Source organism: Camelus dromedarius, chromosome 7, assembly GCF_036321535.1.
Source record: "Camelus dromedarius isolate mCamDro1 chromosome 7, mCamDro1.pat, whole genome shotgun sequence".
NCBI lineage: Eukaryota > Metazoa > Chordata > Mammalia > Artiodactyla > Camelidae > Camelus > Camelus dromedarius.
The window spans coordinates 66060033-66083746 of record NC_087442.1 but is presented as its reverse complement, the minus strand read 5'-3'; the positions used below and the strand labels follow the sequence as shown (position 1 = coordinate 66083746).

The 23714-nt window shown below is 38.6% G+C and overlaps 1 protein-coding gene across 11 annotated transcripts in view; it reads left to right on the top strand.

Moving 5' to 3' along the window:
- Positions 1–371: 371 nt before the first annotated feature.
- ADAM22 (ADAM metallopeptidase domain 22) overlaps positions 372–23714 on the top strand; it is a 205940-nt gene continuing 182597 nt past the window's right edge. For 4 of the 11 annotated variants that reach the window (XM_064487596.1, XM_064487595.1, XM_064487604.1 and 1 more), the window contains exons 1-2: positions 373–810; positions 1275–1435. In XM_064487596.1, the coding sequence (XP_064343666.1) occupies positions 723–810; positions 1275–1435 (249 nt within the window). In that variant the 5' untranslated portion in view covers positions 373–722. Of the gene's footprint in view, positions 811–1274; positions 1436–23714 lie in introns of all 11 variants that reach the window. The other 7 variants (XM_064487601.1, XM_064487593.1, XM_064487599.1 and 4 more) reach the window with 4 other exon arrangements.

Below are 23714 nucleotides of genomic sequence, written 5' to 3'. Positions count from 1 at the left end.
CCTCTTAGTCAACCCCCGGACACATAGTAGGTCCTCAATCAATATTTGCTGAATGATTTACTTACCATGTACTCTTGAAGGTTTGATTGCCTGATAATAATTTAAGTAATTTTTAAATTTGCGGGAAACATGATTTCAGGGATCCAATGGCTGAATCCCAGCTCCCGCAGCGGTTCATTCGAGCATCTTCGGTGCCAGGAGGCCTGCCAGCGATGACCTTTCTTTTTTCTGCCCTCCTCCTCCCTCCCGTCTCCAGGAGGTAGAGGACCCAGTGGTCACGAGGTCTCGACAGTCCGCGCTGCGGTGGAGACGAGCGGGGCGCGGGGAGAGAACTACATTTCCCAGCTGACTCCCGTGCGCGCGCCCCTGCCCGCGCGCAGGGGGCGAGTGCGCCAGGCGCTTGCTCCCCGCAGAGCGCTAGTCGCCCGCCGGAGCTTCTGCCAGGAGATGAGGTGGGAGGCGCTAAAAACCACTTAGCTATAGCCAACCGCCCAATGCAGCACTCGCTCGCTCCCCCCGCCAGCGGAAGCGCCCGCGGAGCACAATGCAGCACTGAGGTAGCGCCGCGGCGGAGGCTGCAGCGCCGCGGCCGCCGCAGCACCGGCTAGGGCTGGGAGGGGGCGGCCCAGGCGAGCCGGGGGCCCCGGGCGCCGGATCCGGACCCGGCTGCCCGGGCATGAGGAACTGAGCGTTTCGGGCGAGGCCGGCTGACAGGCAGCACCATGCAGGCGGCGGCGGCGGTTGTGTCCGTGCCCTTCGTGCTGCTGTGCGCTCTGGGGACCTGTCCCCTGACGCGCTGCGGGCGGCCAGGTAAGTTCGCCGCCCTCTGTGGCTTCGGGACGTACCATTTCCCGGGCATCGTTGCAGCCCTCAAGCGCATTGTAAAGGGGCATCTCCATTTCCTGAGTGCGCGGGGAGATTTTTTTATTTAGAAGGGTGGTGAGAAGTGAAGCAAAAATCCAGTGTGAGGGGCGCGCAGATGCATTAGACGCTTTAGGTCAAATGCCTATTTTTCTTCTGAAGTGAAAGAGGAATGCGAAGGATAGGAGAAGGGTGCTCTGCTTCTGGGCCCCGATCCTGGCTGTTCTCAGATGAACTGGTCCAAGGCTCTCCGTCTGGTGTCTTTGCGTCCTTCCCAAATGGGGTCCAAGACGGAGGGGGAAGTGGAATCTTCATAGGGGAGATATCGGACCGCAGGATGGACGAGGGTGGGTCAGGGTAATTATTTTCGCCTTTTCTCCCCAAATCCCTCCTTGTCCCCTTCCTGCCCGAAGGAGACGCCTCGTTGACGGAGATGGAGAGGAGGAACGAAAACCGCTTCCTGGAGCGCCAGAGCATCGTTCCACTCCGGCTCATCTACCGCTCCGGCGGTGAAGACGAAAGTGGGCACGACGAGCTCGACACGCGTGTGCGGGGCGACCCCGGCGGCGGGCAGGTGAGAGGTGTGGTCTGGGGGCTGGTCCTCCGCGCGGCCCGGCCCACCCCGACCCCACGTTTGCTCTCCGTTGCCCTGGAGATGTAATGTCTTCAGTGAAACGAGCGAAATTCTAATGCGAGTCATGCATGGCGCTCCCTGTGCAAAAAAAAGGAAGGAGGTGGGGTGGGGAAGTGTTGGACAAAATGCCAAAATAGTCACAGGCTGGGGACTTTGCTCCAGAGGAGTTTGTGCGGGATGCCTCCAGCTGTGCGGCAACCCAAGCAAAGGGGCGGAGACCCTCTCTCTGCCGAGCAAAAGCCCTGCGTGGGAAGAAGGAATATAGTGTTTTGGCAGGATTTGCATCATCATTATTGTTGTTGTGGTTGTTGTTGTTTTAAATCTCAAAGAGAAGACTTTATGTGATTTAAGCCAAGACTGGTACTGTAGGAAAATTGGAAAAACAAGCCTAGACGTCCCTAACTAAACTAAAAATTAAGCTGAACTGCAAGGTTCTAGGCTCACTCACTTTGTGGACATTACAGATGTACCTGTTCACCTCCAGAAGAGGCGTCCCCCTCCCATCTTTCTTCATTGGTAGCAGTCCTTTTGGTGTAATGAGGGCCACGTTGTTTGGGGGCATTTATAAATTATGTTTAAATATATCTAACTACCATTTACCCATATTTAGATCAAAATCACACATCCACTGGTATGCCTGAAAATTATTTGGAATTTTCTGGTTAGTTTAAGTAAATATTTGGGGGCTCTGTAAGCATTTTTTGGTATTTACATACATCATCCCAGCAACCAGTTCACCCACCTGTAAGTACATATTAAGATAGAACTTGTTCATGTAGTTGAAAATTTTGTACACTTCACTGAAGCAAAGGCAGGCTGATCATTTTCACATGTATAAATATATTCTTAATACTTTAAGATATTTTTTGATGATGTGATAGGCATAGTAATTTATTTGTAAGTGTAAGAATAAGTACAAATAGAAAAATACAACTTAAATCTGTATTTGTAGCCAAGTACTTAGTTCTGTTAAAATTTTAATATAAGATGGAGATTAATTTAAAGGGCTATAGTAATATCCATCAGTTAGATTATTGTAGTAGAAAATCTAATATGCCAGGCTTTAATGATGGATTCTATCATTTGAGTTAATGTTTGGTAAATACCTATTTTTTTATTTGAATTTTATTTACTTATTTGAATTAATGGTTCGTAAATACCTTTTCCATTTTGACTTGTTTCCAAAGTAAAACTGAAGAAGCATAGGACACCGGTCTTACTTTTCAATAAATTAGAATATTTCTGTGGAGGAATATTCTCACATTCATTTACAACTTTTGATTATAAAAAATCTCAAGCACACAAAAGTAGGGAGAATATTATAATGACCTCCCAGCTTCAGCAATTTGCAACCCGTAACCAATTTTGTTTTATCTACAGACTACATATTTTCTTTCCCTTTCTGTATTATTTTGAAGCAAATCATTTCATTCATAAAAAAAATTCACTATGTACCTATAAAAAATAAGAATTTTAAGAAAATATAATCATGATATTTCCATAGCTAATATATATTAAATATTAAATGTACAAATATATTAAATACATATTTAACATAATATAAACATAGTAAATAAATATATACATAAATATAATATATATATGACTTTGATCCATGACACAAATAATGTCTATGGACTGCAGTTAGTTTAATTTTTTGTTTTTTAAGTCTTTTTAATGCATGGTTTCCTCCCTCCCCCAATCATTTCCTTGTTTTTTTCCATGCAATTTATTCATTGAAGACATGGAGTCTGTCATCCTGTAGAGTCTCTCACAGTCCAAATTTTTGCTGATGTAAACAGTGCTTTAAAAAAATCACAAAGACTTTCTCAGAGAGGAAGGGAGCCAGGAGAAGGTAGAAATGCAGGAAGAGAAAACTGCAGGATTGAACCTGGAAAGTCATGGAGTCTCTGCCCTTTGCTGGTCATGTACTTAGGTACCCTCTGCCCTCTGAATTAGTGAAAGACCACCACTCTTGGACAACAGGCTGGTCCTCCTTTTTGTCCCCATTTTGGAGCACTACTTCTGCGGTGTTTTGGTTCCTAAGCCTCTCCCCTTGGGGCAGAAGATGCTCTGGGCTTGTGCAGCCTCTGCTGCCCACAGCAGTAAACCTTACAATTGAGAAGAATGACTCTGGCTTTTGGTGAGGTGTGAATGGATGGGTGGGAGGTAGGTAAAACAGCATGAATAGATTAATTCCAGTCAGAAATGAAAGTGAAGACACTGTCTTGTCATCAAAGTAGTTATTCCAAGCAGTTATCTGAGTGCCTGGCCCCACGGTAAGGTACATGTAGTGCATCTGGTTGGTGTCTGGATCACCTGGGAGCCACTGCCATTTACCAAGCTCCTTAACTACTGTTAGAGGTCACTGGCTACTTAGACTGAATGTGGCAACTGCAGTTGTAAAGACGTAGTTGCCATAGGCCAACTTTTGCTGCAGTTAGGAAACTAAGGAGTGGTCCTGCATTTTGGCACTCCAATGGGAGCTGTCATTGAACCTAAAAACATAAGTTAATTCTGTATGGGCCTTGTTATTTCTTTGACGATTAAGTAGATATAATTTATGGCATCTTAGCTACCAAGAAATAGTTCCAGCAACTTCCTTTCTACTTCAGAAATACAATGAGGATGCTTTTCTATCAGCTCACAAAAACATGTATATTTATTTGTTGTTTTGTTTATTTAAAAGGCATTTACTTACTTGAGTTCATACTGTGTACCAATTTTTGTACAAGGCCCTGGGGATTTAGCAATAGAAGACTCAGTTCTACCCTTGAAGGACTTTTCAGACAAGTAGGAAGATCGATGAATGGATACTTTCCCTTCTGTGTGATTTTCTGAAGGTGATCACAGAGAGCTGGGGAAGCAGAAAAGACGTGGTACTTAATCCAGATGAGCACACAATGAGTGTGTCAGAGGGAGGTGCTGAATGAGCTATGTTTTGAGGGTAAGCAGGAATAGGCCACATTAAAGGGACGGGCATATCAAACTGAAGGGGCAGCAGGAACATGGGCATGTGGGAGTCAGGACACATTTTTGTTAACTGCAAATAGGACTAAAGGGACAGATGAGACAAAGCATGGAAAGCAGAATATAGAAGCTGCAGCACCTTCATGACGTGCTGAGAAATTTGGACTTCTCCCGAAGGCCATTTAAGAATCTCCATAAGGAAAGTTACTGACCAGATTCGTGTTATTGCGGGATAACCCTAATTGTTAGACATGAATAACGTTAATTTCAAAGGCTGAGTGAATGTAGTTGTTCACTTGAATTCATTGCTAAATGCCAATTCACCTACTCATTAAGCTTCACAAGAACTTAGTTACTAAGTATACTTAGTTACATACTATAAGTGAGTTAATATTTTAAAAGCACTTAAAACAGCTCTGGGTATACTGTAGGCACTATGTGAGTTTTTGTTAAATAACATTAACTCCCTCAGGTTGCTTAAGTACTATTTAGAAATTGTATGACATCACATTAATGCAAAATGGTGCCCTAGTTACCCGAATTTAACACAGTCCCAGAAGTAAGTTACAAATTACTCGAGTTTATGTAACTAAGTGGAATCTAACGGTCCTAGAGATGGAAGAAACCTAATAGGTCATCTAACCTAATTCAAGAATTACTTCTCACCTGGTAAGATCGAGTCATTAACCTAGAGTGAGGAAACCAGTAATATATTCCCTGATGTTTCAGAAAGCTCATAAGAACTGTGATGGTATAAAACAAATAATTTTACTTTTAATGTGTTGTTATTTCAGTTTTCATCACTAAATGGAATAGCACTTTTATTTTTGGGAAAAAATTTTCATTCTAGTCCTGTGGAAATACTGGCAATTTGATTGATATGAAATAATAATTCTGTTGATATGAGTCCATATGGTAAAAGATTTCTTTACTATATGGCCAATTACTTGAATGCATACTTTATTTTCATCCTGAGTTGGATGATTGGCCCAAACTGAAGGCTTATTGTGTCCTAAAGTCCTAGAAATGGTAGTCAAAGAAGTGATATTTGATTATGGGTAACCTTGCTATCCTGAAGATTGTCTACCTAGTCTGAAGTCATTTTGGTCTTGTAAAATAGCACTCAGAACTAGAATATTCAAAATATTCAGTCTTTCTTCTGACTTGAAAATGTGCTAAAAAATTGTATGTTTGCAGACAATAGGATAAAACATATTTTTAACCGGATACCCCCATGGGCAAAATATCACCTACCAAGTCCTACTGATGGTTTCATACTGATGATCATGTAATTGCTATTTTTAAGGAGAAGCACCTTGATGGCTACTCCCTTTTTGCTAGCCAAGCATGATAGATTTACTGTGGCATCAAAATTAGGTTATTTGGTGGTTGATTATGATGTGTGGTTACCCCACACATTTTCAGTACCTTGTTTTGCAGCCCGTGATTGTTTCTCTACAAATAGCAGAACTTCATTTTCTTAGAAGTCTTTGTTGTCAGCGAATAGACAGGCTACTTATTTTTTTTTTTTTATCTCATTGCCTGGAAGGTGTTGCAGTTTCTCAAGTGGTCAGCCAAGTGCCAAGAACATGAGTCTACCATTTATTAGAGTTTTGATAATCTGTAATGATTGGGGAAAATTCAGAGTGGTCACAGGATGGCAAGTGGTAGGTAGCTGTGCTCCATTTTTATGAGGGTATTTATACATCTGCCTGAGTGTGGCTGAGCTGTACTTAAAATTGGGTTGTTTCACTTGGGAGCACTGAGTCAGCTTGACTGTAAATCGTCTGCAGTACTGCTTCCTGGGCGGAAAAGGACTCCTAGGAGTTACAGCTTTAGAAATATTTAGCAAGGATAGCACAAACATCTTTTTTTTTTTCTTAATGTGCATTTGTTAAACCCAAGTAGCTCAATATTGATCAACTTTTGCCACCCATCAAAATTTTGTTCTGCTGATGCTAGAAATAGGAAGGAGGCATTTCCCAGTACGTTTTTATTCTCCTACTAACCTCTTATAATTAAATAGCTGAAAGAAAATGAAATTTAGAATTGTAGGAATTTTCCTTAAGTATTGTTTTTAGTCTGGGAGATCCCAATTTGTATATATTTTTGGGTGTCTTTGAAATTCTTCATCATGATTTTACTGTGTGCAAAAGAACCTCATCTTGCATTGCTTCTTTACAGCAACACATGGAAAACTGTGAATGACACTAAGAGCTTATGAGTTGATAAAAATTGTCCTTAGTTTTATTTGCTTTCTCTTATTTGAAAGAATGCCAAGTGTTCTATCATTTTTAGTGATTAGATCCCCTTCTGAAAGTACACGGAGGAAGGCCTGCTTTCTTGTCATGTAGTGTTAATAGTACTCTATAGCTCCAATGGGGCTCAGACAGTGCCACATTTATCATTAGGGATTATGGATAAGCTGCAAAGGGATAAAGGATGTTATGGAAAAGAGTGGAAGAGAGTACAAGAAGAGGAAGAGATAGATCTCGAGGAGAATGGTGAGAAGGAGGAAGGAAAGAGAAATCAAGAAAAGAGAGATACTTATAATAATGTTGTCATGTTATGGTATATATTAAAATATTTAATAAATGGTAGCTTATATGGTTACTTTTCATGTGCTGAACAGTTTTCAGCACATGAGCTGATACATGAGCTCATTGCAAGTCCACAAGAATCATGTGACAGGTAATACTTATCAGCTGCAAAATTGCAAAGCTGGTAGGCAGCTGAGAGAGCATTTGGCCCCAGGCACTTCAGCCTCACTCCCCTCCAGCTGTATGTTTAAGCAGTATGCTAAACTGGCCTTAAGGCAGAAGGCCATCAACATTTCCTTAGATATCATTCTGTGGCACTGGGATCAAAGATTTCTTACATCTGTCCCATAGGAACTATATATTTCTTGCAGCCCTTGAAAATACTTTTAAAAGTTCTATAGTCGTGAAGAAACTTGCAGAACACAATAGGAATGCTTCATTTCTACTGTCTTGAGAGTGAGAATGGATTATATAAAGATAATTAACATTTAAAAGGTGGAAAACACCTCTTGCAGGATGTGTGTTTTGTTTTGGAACTGGATGTGTATGTGGATTGTTATAATCTTTCTTTGGAAATCAAAGATTTTAGTATCCAGTAAGTCAACACCAAAATTGTATATGCTCATTTGTGGTTTAAGCTTCATAAAACGGGAACATTCAATGCTGAACAGAAATCAGTAGTCACATATCTTTTCCAAATGAAGATACACAATATATTTTGTGTCTTCATAGACAAGTAGCTCCAGAGTCAAGAATGTGAAAGGATTTACATAAAAGAGATTAACCAAAATGATAACTTCTGTGAACATCTAGCTGGATGTGTTTACTTTGGTAATAAAATCGTTAGGAAGCAAATATTAAGGGAAAGTGTTGAAAAATAACAATGAATATTTCCTGAATATTTATCATGTGTTAGGCACTGTGCTGAGTTATTTACATGCACTAGCTGTCACTCTGCGGTAGGTATTATTATAATACCCATTTTATGGATGAGGAAAATGAAGCTTAAGGAAGCTAGTTAACCAGCCCAAGGTCATACAACTAATAAGTAGTAGAATTAGAATAAGAATTCTCAAGGAAAATGTTAGAGATCCACATACAATAACCCTTTTGTAATCTTTGCTATTTATTTTAATGTGGTCACCCATTCATCTGTGTGTTGGAACAAACCTACCATTTCTTTAAAACTCTTGGCCCTGCCCATGTCTCCTCTCTCATTAACTTCTTTCAGGGGTGAACTGATGTCATGTTTAGCACTTGGTATATACCTTCATTTCTATGTAGAAAGTAGAAATGGGTATAATTTCTACTTCTAGCTCAGATATTCTTTTAACCATGTAGAGATATCTTGAGTCTGCATCTAAATGGCAGCAGAGAATATCTTTATTCTGAGTACTTGGTGGAGTTTAATCTGCCAGAAATTCACTTTAAAGGAACTATTTATAGAAAATCATCATCCATTCCTCCATAGTGTACTGGCCTCACCTCCAGAGATTCTGGGGTGGGGATATTTTTTAAATCTCTCCGGTGGATTCTAATTTGCACCCAGGGTCGAGGAGCTCCATATATTCTCAAGATTTAAGGTATTTTTCCCTTAAATCTCTTGGATTTAAGTCAGTCATGAGGGAGTTTGGTATGAGTTGGGATTGATTTTCTCAGTCACTCCCCTGACCTTTTCGTGCAGGATTTTTCTAAAGGTAAGTTGAAGGACATTGTAAGATATATTCCTGAGAAACCAGTTACAGTACTCATTGAAGTCTTGGAGACATTATGCATGGTGTCTCAACAGGACCAAGAGAAGAGATTTGTAATGTAACTGTGTTTCCTTCCTTGACTTGGGTGCCAGAAGTTTAGAGGCTAATTGTGCCCTCCTCCTAAGAGAAAGTCCCAGCTTTCCCAGATTTTGTGGTAGCTTCATTCCTATCTCATTATCATGTACCTTCTCCCCATCCTCATTTCCACCCAAGAGTCACCTAAAATCTCTCTGGACATGATAATTTGTCAGTCTGGGAAATCATATCTGTGCACATTTTTAGGTGCATGTTAAACTTAGATTCACGTAAATATCCAGGCTTAAAACATGTGATCTTAAGACATGTCCTCTGTCTCCTTTTCTAAAGTTGTCCTGTTCCCCTACCCTCCTTATCACCCTTACTCTTTGTTCCTTCCTAGCACTTGACTTTCCTTTTACCAATGGACCTGTTTGTTGTCTTTTTTTCAGTATGCCATCGCTAGACTATAAACAACATGAGAACAGTGATCTTGTCCGTTAGTTCACCACACGTCTCCGCTACCTAGAGCAGTGGCTGGTGCAGAGTCAGTGCTTAATAAATAGGTTTTGAATTAATGAGTTTTCCTTCTCCCCCAGGTTCCTCATCTACTTAAAATTTTTATCTTATCTTGTAATTATCCACATAAAACAACCTGAAATCCTTTTTGGAACAAGATAGGGTTCCAGATTAATAAATACATGAATAGTTTGTCTTTTCAGATATTGAATGTACAGTCCCTTTGATGATTACAATGATTTGACACATAAATTGAATTCAGTGTGCTATGTTTTAAAAAATATAAATATATCGTGTAGAAAAACTGATTGTATACTTCTAAGTGTCCTTTACTTCTGATTTTACCTTTTGAGTAGCTTTTAAGACAGAAATCTGTTTTCCCTAGAGCAGACTATTTTATATAACTTGATTTGGAAAATAAACAATGTTGTACCGTGACCCAGAAATATCAGCAGTTCTAGCTAAAAAGAGGAGTAAGGAACTTAATCTCTCCCCCCTCTTCTTTCCACTCTGCCCCCAATCTGTTTGTTGTCTCTGTTGAGGAGTTTTTTCAGACTCATACTCATCAGCAAGGGTAAATCCACATTTTTCTTCTTTTTAAAAATTAATTTTGTATTGGGATTTTAGCACTTAGCAATAGTTGCCATTTTGTTGCATATTTTTATTTTGTCCCGAGTAAAGAACTTTAGCTAACTTTGAAGATGGGAAATCAATGGTATTTTCCAAAGCTTGGCCTCCAGAGCTTATATTTTGCAAGTTGTTTTAAAATTTTTACCCAAGGCAGTAGAACCGTTTCACAGTTTTCTTCAACCACTTAATTCTACTTGGCAGAGATTCATATCTCTAGCCTTTCCCTCTAGTTGGTCAATTTCTGTTCTTATTTACATATATATATATATTTTTCCACTTTGCCTTTTAAGCAGGCTTGTTTGGGAGAAATTGCCTTCCCTTCCTCCACTAGTGAGGTCAGGGTGTCGAGGTCTGGCTGATATACACCATTTGCTCCTCCTGGGTCACAGCTCAAGGTTTTCTTTCAGTGGTTTCTCTTTCTTCAGATTATATAGCAAGATGCTGCAGAGAGAGCTGCTGCTTCGCAGACCTGGTGTCCAGGAATTTCTAGTGGATTTTTTATGTCTTTGGCATCTGGCTTGGAACCTGGCTCTGGATGTATGGCAGTCAAGGTCATGCAGGGTAGCAATAACCCAGGGTAGGCTAGAGTAGGAGCAGTTGGCAGAAAACAATCTTGACTCATCAGAACAGGGCAGGAACAGGCTATGGGTACAAGAGGAGGGGAAGGTGAGGCTCAGGGAAATACAAAAATCAGTTCTGGAGAGAAGATCGTGGGTCCGCTGTGCCAGCTCAGTCCAGTATCCTTCTGGCTCAACTAGAGAGAGTGACCTGAAACAATCTGAGGTACTCTCTGAGTTTTTAATCTCAGCTTCTTGAGGTTTTAGTAGTTGGCTCCACTCTTGATCTAGGTCTTAATGTTTTTAAAGAGAGCCTTGGGATTTTTAGCAGGACTTACTCTGATGGCCTCTGGGATTGTTTTCATCCCTCCATGAGCTTTAAGTGTTTGGTTCAGAGGGAGGAACCGTTTTCTCCTCCTCCTGCTCTTTCCCTATCCTCCTCCTCCCCTTCCTCCTCCTCCTTCTCTTCTCCTTCTGTTCTTCCTCCTCCTCATCTTCCTCCCCCTCCTCTTCTCATCTTTCTTCTTCCTATTCTTATTCTTCTTTATTCCTTAGTCTTCCTTCCTCCTCCTCCATCTTAATCTTTGTTGGTCTTTTCCAAAGCTCTGCAGGCTAGTGGGAGGGGCTTTAAGGGGCCCACCCTTCTCCCCATTGTAGAGTTCGGACTGTAGTCACTGTGCATCTCCTGGGTCAGGAGGTGAGGCTCTCTTAAAGATTGATTTCCTAACTTATGCGACAGTTGATGCTCTGAAAAATCACACTTAGTTTGTGCAAAATGAGCAATGGGCTTATTTCACGTGGCACGTGGAATGCGTTAACTAAATGTATGTTAATAATCGAAAAGTAGGAGTTTAGAAAATTTGTTCTTATTGAGGTGGATAATTTTGGTGTCAGTCTCCATTTGCTATAAATAGTGGGTTATTGTCAAGGTGAGTTTGGTATTACTTGCAGTTTAGCAATAGTTAGGAGTAATTTGATGTGCTTTCTAAGAAAACTTTAGGAAAGTGTTTCATAAGAACAATGGGGAAAATTTTTATAGATGCATCTGCAAATTCACCATTGTGTTAAATAATCAAGGAGGAGTTTTATTGACTTTGATAGAAACTTAAACATCATGGAAGATGATGGAACTTTTGATTCAGGACCACAGAATTGTTCTTATACAGCTGGTTTAGCTATAAATAGTACACTGCTTTTCTTCCCCCCAAACTTATTTCCTCATACAAGTACCTTAAAACTTGGACAGATACTGATTGATAAGGAGGTGGACAAAATTCAAATTGTATTCACTGCTGTCACCAAAAGTGGAGCCATTTCTGACTGGGTGAGGGACTGGAGATGAGGCTCTTTCAAACGATGGCTTGTAGCAACGTTTGTTGGTTCTCACGATCCTCCAGGATGAAAAAAGGGGGAAAAATATTGGTGCTGAGTATACTGTGAATTCTCATTTAATTTCTGAGGTAAGTTTAGTACAGTGTCTTTATAGTTCTCAATGATTTTGCATAGACAATGTTCTTTCATAATTAATGAAGGGAAAGTACTATTTATTCATAACTTAACCAACTTTATATGAAATCTACCTGAGATCATTGATGAATGAGTTGATGGGGACATTTCTTAAGTGTCCTGCATATGAAATCATGAAGTTCGCAGTCGTCATAGTGAAGGGAGAGGAATTACTTAAATTTAATTGTAGGGAAAAACATGGCGTGAAGGCATGCATCCTCAACTCCATTTTTATTTCTTCCCTGCTTTGAGCTCAGAGCCTTGTACACAGCAAGCGCTCAACAAGATGTTGACTAGATGACGTCATTGATGCCATGACTCAGAGAGCTCCCAGACCCTGGGTGTTATGTCAGATTTTCCCTGGTCGATTATTTCTTTTCTTTTCTCTCATCTCTTTCTTTCCTCATCTCTCAGGGAAGGTGCTGTTGTGTTCCTATTGCCTGTTCCGATTTGTCACTTTCCCGTGAACAGAGCCTCACTCTGTTCACTTTCCCTGTGGTCCTTGGTTTATTTTTTATTTTTGTCCTACTCTCTTTCTGTCAAGTGCCTCTTTTTCTCTTAGCAACTAAAGTAAGAACAAGTCTCTGAAAGGTTATTTATATTCAGTGTTGGGAACCATCCCCGCTGCCCGTTGTCGGACTGACTTATTTTGGGATTTGCAAAATGTGTTACAGTTCAACCAGCCTCCCACTCCACTACGTACCTTTAAACCTGTTTTTTATGTGGTTTTTCTTTTTTCTGTTTGTTTGTTTTTTTTGCTCCCCTTAAAGTGTCCCTCATTCAATCCCCTTCTTTAGATGTGGTTTACAGTGTCACTTCTGCTCTTTGCTGCTGGAATAATCACCTTCCTAAAATGATTCTCCTTATTGTCACTGCTCTTCGTCCCCTGGATTTAAACTCAAAGTTCTGTGCTCAGTCCGCACTCCACACTTGCTGAACGTGTCACTTCTCAGTCTTCCAGAGTGACCCATTGCCAAATGGCTGCAGGATTCAGACTCAGCATTAAAGAATGACAAGGCAGTTTTCCAGGTAGATGTTAAGTTAAACTTGCCTCAGAGGCTTGGCATAAAATTGTTCCTACTTACGTGTGTGTTGGTACAGGGGTATCAGAGCACTGATAACAGAAGATGTCCCCAAGAGATGGACTCTACTGCTGGGCTGGAACTTTGTCATTCATATTCACCACGTATTCATCAGTGTCACATTGACACTGTACCTGAGGCACAGTTGTTCCTCAGCAAATATGTATGGTCTGCCTTTGTTTCAATTTTCCATGTCACAGATGCAGAGAGAAAGTTCTGTGACCATTCATGTTACTGATTTTATGTACTGCTGATGTATTTCCACAAATCACAGTATTTCTTGCCTCTGGATTGTTAAAATTGTTTGTTGGGATGGTTTTGAGCGGAGCATGGGCCTCCTTCCACATTTCTGTCTTATCCCTGACCTCTTTCTTCCTCTTCCCCCACGTGCATTCTTGCCGGCCCAGCAGAGCCGCCCTGTCTAATGCCCAAGTGCTGTGAGGATCCCATTACTGTGGGCACCTGAACACCAGTCGCCGTCCCTCTTCCTTCAGATGTGAGGCAGCTTTTATTAGGAAAAGCAGGGCAGGATGTTAAGGAGAAAACAACAGGAAAAGTGGTGGAACTCGAACGGTGACTGGCATTCTGCTGTTGGACCCCATAAAGCCGCCTTGCGGGCTCCCGGCTGCCTTAATCACTGTGACAAAATCATTCATGTCAGTTTATAGCCCCATCTCTTCCCACAAAAATAAATCCAAGCTATTTAACCTTTGTGTGTGACTTTACTCATCAGACTGCCGTTTGCTGCCTAGAGCTGCATTTTCTTGAAGACAATGATGTCTGTCTTCTGGGATAGTGACATATACTGTTTTTGATGGTTCTCAACTCATATGACATATTCAGCCAAGGAGTTTCCTTGATATTTGTTCTTGCATTTTTGATTTTTTTTTGAACCAAGCACAACAGCTTTTTTTTTTTTCCTCCCTGTAACTAAGCCCCCAGTACTTTCTTGTCTAATATTTTGTTTTATTTTTATTTTCCCCCGATCTTTACCTCCCTGTGATGGACTAACAAATTAATATAAGTTATTTACTTTATTTCTTAGACAGTAGATATTACCCTTACAGCACTATTACTCCATGGAATCTCCATGGTCTAAAAGATCTGCACATTTGATTTAAATCAGAAAAGACACCACTAGAGAACAGTCACTTTGGTATAAGTAGAGACTTTAGGGAGAGATGACACTCTGAGCTGTTTCAAGCACTAATATCTTAGTGAGAATGAAGGGATTGATATGACAGTAGGTTTATGATCAGAAAAGAAAGTGAGCGCTTGTGTTAGGGAAGGGCCCCCCCACATTAAAATGTTAAAATCAAGGAGCTGGCCCACAGAAATTCATTCTTTAATAGTTTTCATGACTTCAGCTAATCTAGTATAATCTCAGGAACCAAATAATTCATATGTTAAAGATATTTATAAGACATTTACTGAAATATAATTTGTATACCATAGACTTTACTCATTTAACAGTGGTATACAGTTCAAAGTTTATTAGTGTATTTAAACAGTTGTGCAAGGCTCTTTATAGTCAATTTTAAACATTTTCATCACCTCAAAAAGAAACCTCACACACATTCCCCAGACTCTCTCCTGCTGTCTATCCCCACCTCCGGCCCTGGGCTACCACTAGTCTGCTTTCTGTTTTCATAGCTTTGCCTGTTCTAGGCGTTCCATATCAGTGGAATCATAATCTATGTGGTCTTCCGTGACTGGCTTCTTTTGCTTAGCATAATGTTTTCGAGGTTCATCCATGGTGTAGCATGCATTTTTACTTCAGTCCTTTTTATTGATGAATAATACTCCATTATTTATCCATTCATTTTGATGGAGATTTGGATTGTTTCTACTTTTTCCAAATTATGCATAATGCTCCTATGAACATTTGTGTTAAAGTTTTTGTATGAACAACTGAAAACACACACACACACCCCCCAAAGATCAAAACAAATGTGTCATGAAACAGTACTTACCCTGATACATGCAGTGGATGCTTTTCATTCTACTCATTTCTGTCATTTTCTAAAAAAAAAATCTGTCCATGGTGCACTTAGTGTGATTTCAGAGCCCTCTAATGGGTCAGGATATGACCCATAATTATTTATTTATTTAATTTTTTAAAATTTTAAAAATTAAAGTATAATCAATTTACAGAGTTGTGTTAATTTCTGGTGTACAGCATAGTGATTCAGTTATACATATATATATACATATTCTTTTTCATTATAGGCTATTGCAAGGTGTTAAATATAGTTCCCTGTGCTGTACAGTAGGACCTTATTGTTTATCTATTTTATATATAGTAGTCAGTGTCTGCAAATCCCAAACTCCCAGTTTATCCCTCCCTACCCCCTTACCCCTGACCCACAGTTTTATAAACTAGCCTAGTACGTGTGAGGCAGCTCTGGTGAAGGTTTTAAAAGACTGAGTCGTGTGCCTCCTGGCAGCTTCCAGCTATTCATTTTTGTTTCTTGTAGTTTTTCTGGCAACAGTATTAGAGACAGCTCTGCAGCTGGGCTACTCATCCCTGAGCTGTTGCGGCATCAGTGAAATCAAGCACGTGAAGGTGCGTGTGGTGTGAAAATTTCAAGACAACTTTTCTTCCTTTTTTTAATTTTAAGAAGCTTATGTTTTGAAATAATTTAAACATACAAAAAAGGCAGATAGAATAATGTGATGGACACTCTTGTACTCACCACCCAGCATTGACAAAATTTAGTATTTTTTCCTAAAGAAATAAACGTATTTAATGTAGCTCTATGCTCTCCTGCCCTTCCATTCCCTGTTCCTTTCCAGAGGAAATGATCTTGCAACTAGTGGGCATCTTTTCCTGCAACAAAGTTTTTAATCCTTGCCTTTGTACTTTTACTCTGTAAACATTCATCCATAAACAGTATATATTACTGTTTTGTGTGATTTTTAGATGCATGTGTTGACTCTCATTTACGTACATCCCTTTGCCACTTCTCAACATTGATTTTCAATCTCTTATGTTGATCCAGGTAAAATGAATTCATCCCTTTTATTGCTGTCTGGCTTTCCATCTTATAAGCCTACCCTCATTTATTTGTTTATTCTCCCATTAATGGCATTTATAGATTGTTTCTGATTTTTTGCGGTGTATGTCACTGATACACACAGGTGCATGTGTTTCTGTAGGGTTTATATTTAGAAGTGAAACTGTTGATTCTTAGGGTTTGTACCTTCTCCACTTCAGATATTGCTAAATCACACCATGATATACCAATTTACAGTCCAACAGCAGTACATGAGAGTTTCTGTGCATCCCCATCTTTATCCTCACTTGGAATCATAAGACTTTTAAATTTCTAGCAATATTATGGGTCTGAAATAGTGTCTAATTACTTTAATTTCCATTTCTCTGATGACTAAGGAGGTAGAGCACCTTTAGGGGTCTATATTCCTTCCTTTGAATGGTCTGATGAGATACTTTCCCCATTTCTCAAATGTCTTTTTCTTACTGATTTATGGTTGTTTTAACTATGTTGTGGACTCTTTCCTATTATTGGTTATCTCTGTTTCAAATACTTTAAACAATTTTTGTGGTTTATCTCTTCATTCTCATAGTATCCTTCGTTGTAATAGGTTTGAAAAATTTCTTTGGTTGTCATCAATATTCTTTTCTTTGTGATTCTTTGTGTGTTTGTATAGTACTGTACTAGTGAAGAATCTACTCTAGTTTTAGAATAAGTCTTAATTTTTAGTAAAGCTATTCCCTGACAAAGTTTTCTTCTAAGAAAGTATTATAAGATAGTGATTAAGAATTAGAGGACTTGAAATTAGAGTGGTTTCAGTCTAAATTAGACTGCATGGATTCATTGCCCACCTTTGCCACTTAACTTCTCTAATCCTGAGTGTTTTCACGAGTAAAATAGGAATAGAATAGCAACCAACTCATATGTTGTGAAATTTAAAGAGATAATATTCATAAAGCTTGTAGCTGAGCATTCGGCATATAGTAGAAGCTCAGTTCATGCTAGCTCTCTCTCTCTCTCTTTTTCAGCTCCCATCGTGATCATTTCTTGGTATAAAACTAGTGCCCAGTTTCTTGTGTACACAGATAACCAGATTTCTCTGTTTTCACAAGAGCTGTGATTTGCATCAGACCTTTCAGGAGACTAGAACAGTTTGGACTGTGGTGCTAATTGTGAGTTCCAGCTTTGGTCTCACTGTGTTTTTTCTAGGAATTCAACAAAGTTAATCTTATTCCTTCCTCCCTCTCCCCAACATAATAATATTGGTTCAGACATCAGAAGGGACTTGTTTTCTTGAAATTAAATGAGTAACAATGCAGCTCCATTGTTTTGGTGTGGGAAGCATCTCTGCATTAGCTGAGACTTCAGTAGTCTGTATCCTCTAGAGCTGCTCCCAGCTAGGAAGTGAAGAAAGGAAGGGAGGGCATAACACGAAGAGATTAATGGACAGCGAGATAAAAGGTTGGACTCATAGTTCCCAAACCAGACTGAGTGTTGAAATCTACATTTTTAACTTTATTAGAGGATAGGATGTTCTATTTTAGTAGCTGTTTTATTTTCTTTTTTAAAAACATGTTTTATCTGAACAACTTCAAAAGGCAAAAAATCTAAGGGAACTGAGAATTGAGGAAGAAAGTGCTTCCCAAATTTTATAGAAGGCAGCAGTTCATATAACAAAGACCATTCCTCTTCTTTGAAGACTTTGCATTTGAAATATATTTATGACCACAACCCTGATTCTTAATATAGCTTTTTAAAGAACAGCTTTATTGAAATATAATTCATGTACTATAAAATTCACCCTTTTAAATTGTACAATCAGTGGTTTTTAATATAGCTGTTAATAAATTTTAGTCATTCTCAAATCTCTCTTTTTCTCTTTCTTTTTTGGCTTTCCACTTTTTATCATTCTTCTGGTTTTGGTCCCAAGCTAAACTAGTTGTGATTGTTTAAGTTCCTTTGCTCACCTTCCTGTCGCGATGACTTGGCCAGCATTAGACAGTGCCTTCAGCCCAATGGAAGAATTTCCATTTTCTTGCAGTGGATTCCTATATTTAATAAATATTTTAGCACTTAATCAATCAACCATGTGTTCTGGAATTTCCAACAGTTTTCAACAGTCTTTCCAAAATCTGTTATTCCAAATTTAATTGTTTGTGTTATTTCTCTTTCTCAGGAAATAATTGGGTTAGAAGAAGCCCATATGCTTTTCTTTTGGCATCATATGCTCACTGCAGAAAGTGTTCATGGTGTATGATCTTTTTTACGTGGTGTTGGATTCTGTTTGCTAATATTTTGTTGAGAATTTTTGCATCTATGTTCATCAGTGATTTTGGTCTGTAATTTTCTTTTTTGGTAGTATCTTTGTCTGGTTTTGGTATCAGAGTGATGGTGGCTTCATAGAATGAGTTTAGGAGTACTCCCTCCTTTTCAATCTTTTGGAAGAGTTTGAGAAGGACTGGTATGAGTTCTTCTTTGTATGTTTGGTAGAATTCTCCAATGAAGCCATCTGGTCCTAGACTTCTGTTTGCAGGGTTTTTTTTGTTTTGTTTTGTTTTGTTTTTTTTCTGATTCTATTTCACTTGTAGTGATTGGTCTGTTCAAATGATTTATTTCTTCTTGATTCAGGCTTGGTGGATTGCATGTTTCTAGAAACTTGTCCATTTCTTCTAAGTTGTCCAATTTATTGCCGTATAGTTGTTCATGGTATTCTCTTGTGCTATTTTGTATTTCTGTGGTATTGGTTGTAATTTCTCTATTTTCCTTTCTTATTTTGTTTATTTGTGTTCTTTCTCTTTTCTTCTTGGTGAATCTGGCCAGAGATTTGTCAATTTTGTTTATTCTTTCAAAAACTAGCTCTTGGTTTGATTGACTTTTTCTACTGTTTTTTTAAAATCTCTATTTTATTTCCTCCCTGATCTTATTATTTCCTTCCTTCTGCTGACTTTTGGTTTTGTTTTGTCTTCTTTTTCTAATTCTTTTAAGGGATAGGTTAGGTTGTTTATTTGAGATTGTTCTTTCTTGAGGAAGGCCTGTATCTCTATGAACTTCCTTCTTAGAACTGCTTTTGCTACATCCCATAGATTTTGTGTGGTTGTGTTTTCATTGCCATTTGTCTCAAAGTATTTTTTTAATTTCTTCTTTGATTTCTTCATTGACCTGTTGGTTTTTTAGTAGCATGTTGTTTAATCTCCATGCTGTCGTTTTTTTCTCCTTTGTTTTTCTGTGGTTGATTTCTAGTTTCAGGGCATTGTAGTCAGAAAAGATGCTTGAAATAATTTCTATCCTCTTAAATTTGTTGAGGCTTCTTTTGTGCCTGAGTACATGATCTATCCTAGAGAATGTTCCCTGTGCACTTGAAAAGAATGTATATCCTATTTTAGGGGGATGTAATGACCAAGTCCAACTGTTCTATTGTGTCATTTAGTTTCTTCATTGCCTTATTGATTATCTGTCTGGAAGATCTGCCCAGTGATGTTAACAATTAAGATCTCCTACTATGATTGTGTTCCCATCAGTTTCTCCCTTTATGTCTGTTAGTATTTGCTTTATGTATTTAGGTGCTCCTATATTGGGTACATATACATTAACGAGTGTAATATCCTTATCTTGTATTTATCCTTTAATCATTATATAGTGTCCTTCTTTATCTTTCTTTTTGGCCTTTGTTTTAAAGTCCATTTTGTCTGAAATCAGTATTACTACTTCTGCTTTCTTGTCATTTTCATTTGCATGAAATGTCTTTTTCCACCCATCCTCTCACTTTCAATCTGCATTTGTCCTTCTCCCTACAGTGGGTCTCTTGTATGCAGCATATTGTAGGTTCTTGTTTTATTGTCCAGTCTGCCACTCTTTGGCTTTTGATTGAAACATTTAGCCCATTGACATTTACGGTAATTATTGATAGATGTGTGTTTATTGCCATTTTGAACTTAGTTTTCCAGCTGATTTGGTATCTCCTCTTTGTTCCTTTCTTTTTCTTTTTGTGGTTTGATTATTTTCTTTTGTATTATCTTGGATTCTTTTTGGGTTTTGTGACTCTATTGTATGTCTTTGACTTGTGGTTACCCTGTTTTTCAAGTACACTAACCCATTACTGTATCTGTTTGCTTTAAACTGGTAGTCATATAAGCTCAAACACATCCCACATAGAACGAAAAAAAGAAAAAAAAACTATATTTTCCTGCTCCCCTTTCCTGCCTTTAATGATTTTGATGTCCTCTTTTACATCTTCATGTTTATTCTTTGCAACTCTTTGTAGTTATCACATTTCCAATTATGGTTTTCTCCTTTCTGTAGCACCATGCTTCTTTTCTATTTAGAGTAGAGCTTTCAATATTTTTTTAGCGTAAGTTTAGTATTACTGAATTCTTTTAGTTTTTGCTTATCTGTGAAATTCTTTCTCTCTCCTTCTATTCTGAAGGATAGCCTTGCTGGATAAAGGATCCTAGGTTGCAGCCTGTTCTTCTTGCTGGGGACCCTCTGTGCTTCCTGTACTTGGATATCTGATTTCTTCCGTAGGTTTGGGTAGTTTTCAGTCATGATTTCTTCAAATACCTTTTCAGTCCCCTTTGCTCTTTTTTCTTCTGGGACCCCTATTATGCATAGGTTGGCATGCTTTATATTATTTCATAGGTTCCTTATATTGCTTTGTTTGGTTTTTATTTGCTTTTCTGTCTGCTGTTCTGATTGGGTGACTTCTGTTATCCTGTATTCTAAGTCACTGATTCATTCCTCTGCATTGTCTAGTATGCTTTTGATTGCCTTTAGCTCAGCTCTTATGTCTGCTGTTGAGTTTTCTGTTTTTAATTGATTCCTCTTTATAGTTTCAATTTCCTTTTTAAATATTCTCTGTCTGTATTCATAGTCTCTTTTAGTTCCTTCAGTGCTTTGATCCCTCCCTTTTTGAAGTCATGATCTAGTAGACTATTGAGGTTTATTTAATTGATCATTCTTTCAGTGGATTTCTCTTATTCTCTTAACTGGGAGTAGTTCCTGTGCTTCTTCATTTTACTAATATCTCTCTGGCACTATGGATTATGGAGTATCAGTTATCCACTGTGGTCTTGAAGGGTTTTTTTTTTTAAGAGGATGAATTCCTATGTAGACTGTGCACCCCTAATAATTTTGTCACGAGGTCTGTCTTTAGTATGGATGGTTGCCACAAATTTCTTCTGTGTGTGTTGGCAGTTACCCCTTTGACTGTGGGTGTGGCTGGTGTTGTGGTGACCAGAGCCTGCCCTGGTTGTTGAGTGGGGCATCCTTTTTGTCCTGTGGTTGTCACAGTCCTGACAGGTGCCAGGTCTGTTCCCCTTTTGTTGGAATGGAGGCTTTCAGACCCATTCCTGAGCTGAGATATGTAGTAGGTGGGCTTCGAACACTTTAAGTTCTTTGTTGACTCTGCCATTGGGTCTGTTTTAATTCTCACATTTCACTCAATGAGAGAAAAAGCTACACTTTTCTCTGCACCTTCTGGCCCTTGTGCCGTGGGGTATTTTAGTATGTTGGAACCATCAATCATGCCTTTTTATAGCTCCTGTTCTCTGCAGCATGGTTTCACTAGAACTGGAGATTTTTGATTTCTCTTTTCATTTTCCTATCTTTGAATAATGAGGGAACTGATAAGACTGCAAATATTTAATAGACTTAGATTCCTATTCCTTTTCTTATGAAGTAAACTTGCCAGCTTTGCAATTAAAATTTTTCCATTGGTTCTTTTATTTTTCAGGTTAAGGCTCACTAACTGTTTTGGGCAATATTAATATTGTGTGTATGTGTGTGTGTCTGTGTGTGTGATGGAATTATTCCCTATGATTTTATTTGTGAACTGACATGTAAAAATTTTACTCCACTAATGTTTACTGAAGGCTTAATACAGGCAGGCGCTGTCTAGATTCTTGGGATACATTAGTGAATTAAAAAAAAAACCCAAATTCTTTCTTCGTGGAGCTTATGTTCTAATTGATAGAAAAAAAAATAATAAATGGTAAATTATGTAGTAAATTAGAAGGTGGTCAGTACTGTGGAAGAGAAAAGAAAAACATTGTGATGGGCATTGGGAGTGCAGGGGATTATGAGGAGCATAGGTTTTAATTTTTAGTAGGATGATCCAATAGGCCTCGCAGAGAAGGTGACAATGGGAAAAATCCTTGAAGGATGTGAGAAGTGAGCCAGGCAGATATCTGAGGAAGAGCATCTTAGGAGGAGAGAACAGCCAGTATGACCTCAAGGCTAGAGCATGTCTACCAAGTATGAGTAACAAGACTACTACTCCGAAGAAGATGGGTGATGGAAAGTCTCATTGAAAACTGTACTGAGGAAGTATTCATATCTCTGGCAGTATTTTCAGTTTTATTCTGTGATCTCCAAGGAGCATACTGTCTCACCAAAGAAGACCACACAATTTTCATTATAGTGTTTGAGTGTAATCCATCCCCTGACCCTGAAATAATGCACTTGGATTCTTCTTTACAAGACAGTGTTACTTTGGTGCACTGAAGTGTACTTCTCTTTTATCTCTATACATTCATGGATGTGGAGAACTCTTTCTGTACCATGTTTTATCCTGTGTGGTTGGTAGATATTTTTAGTGCTAGCCTGCCATAAAGCTTACAAAGTAGCAAATCATTTCTACTGTGCCTGACAGATGAGAAGCATACTTTCAAGTCATTTTTGGACATACCCTGTTTCACAAATGGAGGAAATAAGTCTAAATTGCATTAAGAGAGTTCTGTTAGCTATTTAAGAGGGAAAATAAGATGACTCAGCATTGGGACAAACTACAAATAGAGATTGAGAAACTGTCTCAAAAACTTATAAAATAGGCTCAACAATCATTTTTTCAAGATGGTTTTGAGTAGATGTCTGTTTTCTCACAGGTGGGGAATGAATCACATAACTCATTGTGGGTCCCTAAAGCACAAATTTCTGTTCTTCTCCCTCTGAACTATAAATAATGTGTATTTCAAGCTATCTAGCCAAATGGCTACAAACTCACCAAAAAGTGTTGATTGAATACAATGAGTACAGGGACACAGGTAAGAAATTTTTAAGGAGAATCGGTAGAATGCATGTGCTGGTAAGGGTTATACCTTTTATAACCATGATAGTGCCTAGAGAAATAAACAAAAAAACCGAGAGAAATAATTGATTTAACTAACTATAAGAAAGCAATCTCTATTATGGTTATATTCCTAACTACTTCCCATTTTTGACTAATTACAGTTTGTAAAATAACATTTGTTCATCTCATTATCAGATCAGAGTTGTCAGACTTTTATTTTATTGAAGTATAGTCAGTTCACGATGTGTTAATTTCTAGTGTACAGCAAACTGATTCAGTTAAACACACACACACACACACACACACACATATATATTCCTTTTCATATTCTTTTTCATTATAGGCTACTACAAGATATTGAATATAGGTCCCTGTGCTATATAGTAAGGCCTTGTTGTTTATTTTATGTATAGTAGTTAGTATCTTCAAATCCCGACCTTCCAATTTATCCCATCCCACCCCCTTTCCTTCCTGGTAACCATAAGTTTATTTTCTACATCTGTGAGTCTGTCTTTGTTTTGTAAATAAAAGTTCATTTGTGTCTTTTTATTTAGATTCCACATATAAGTGGTATCATACGATATTTT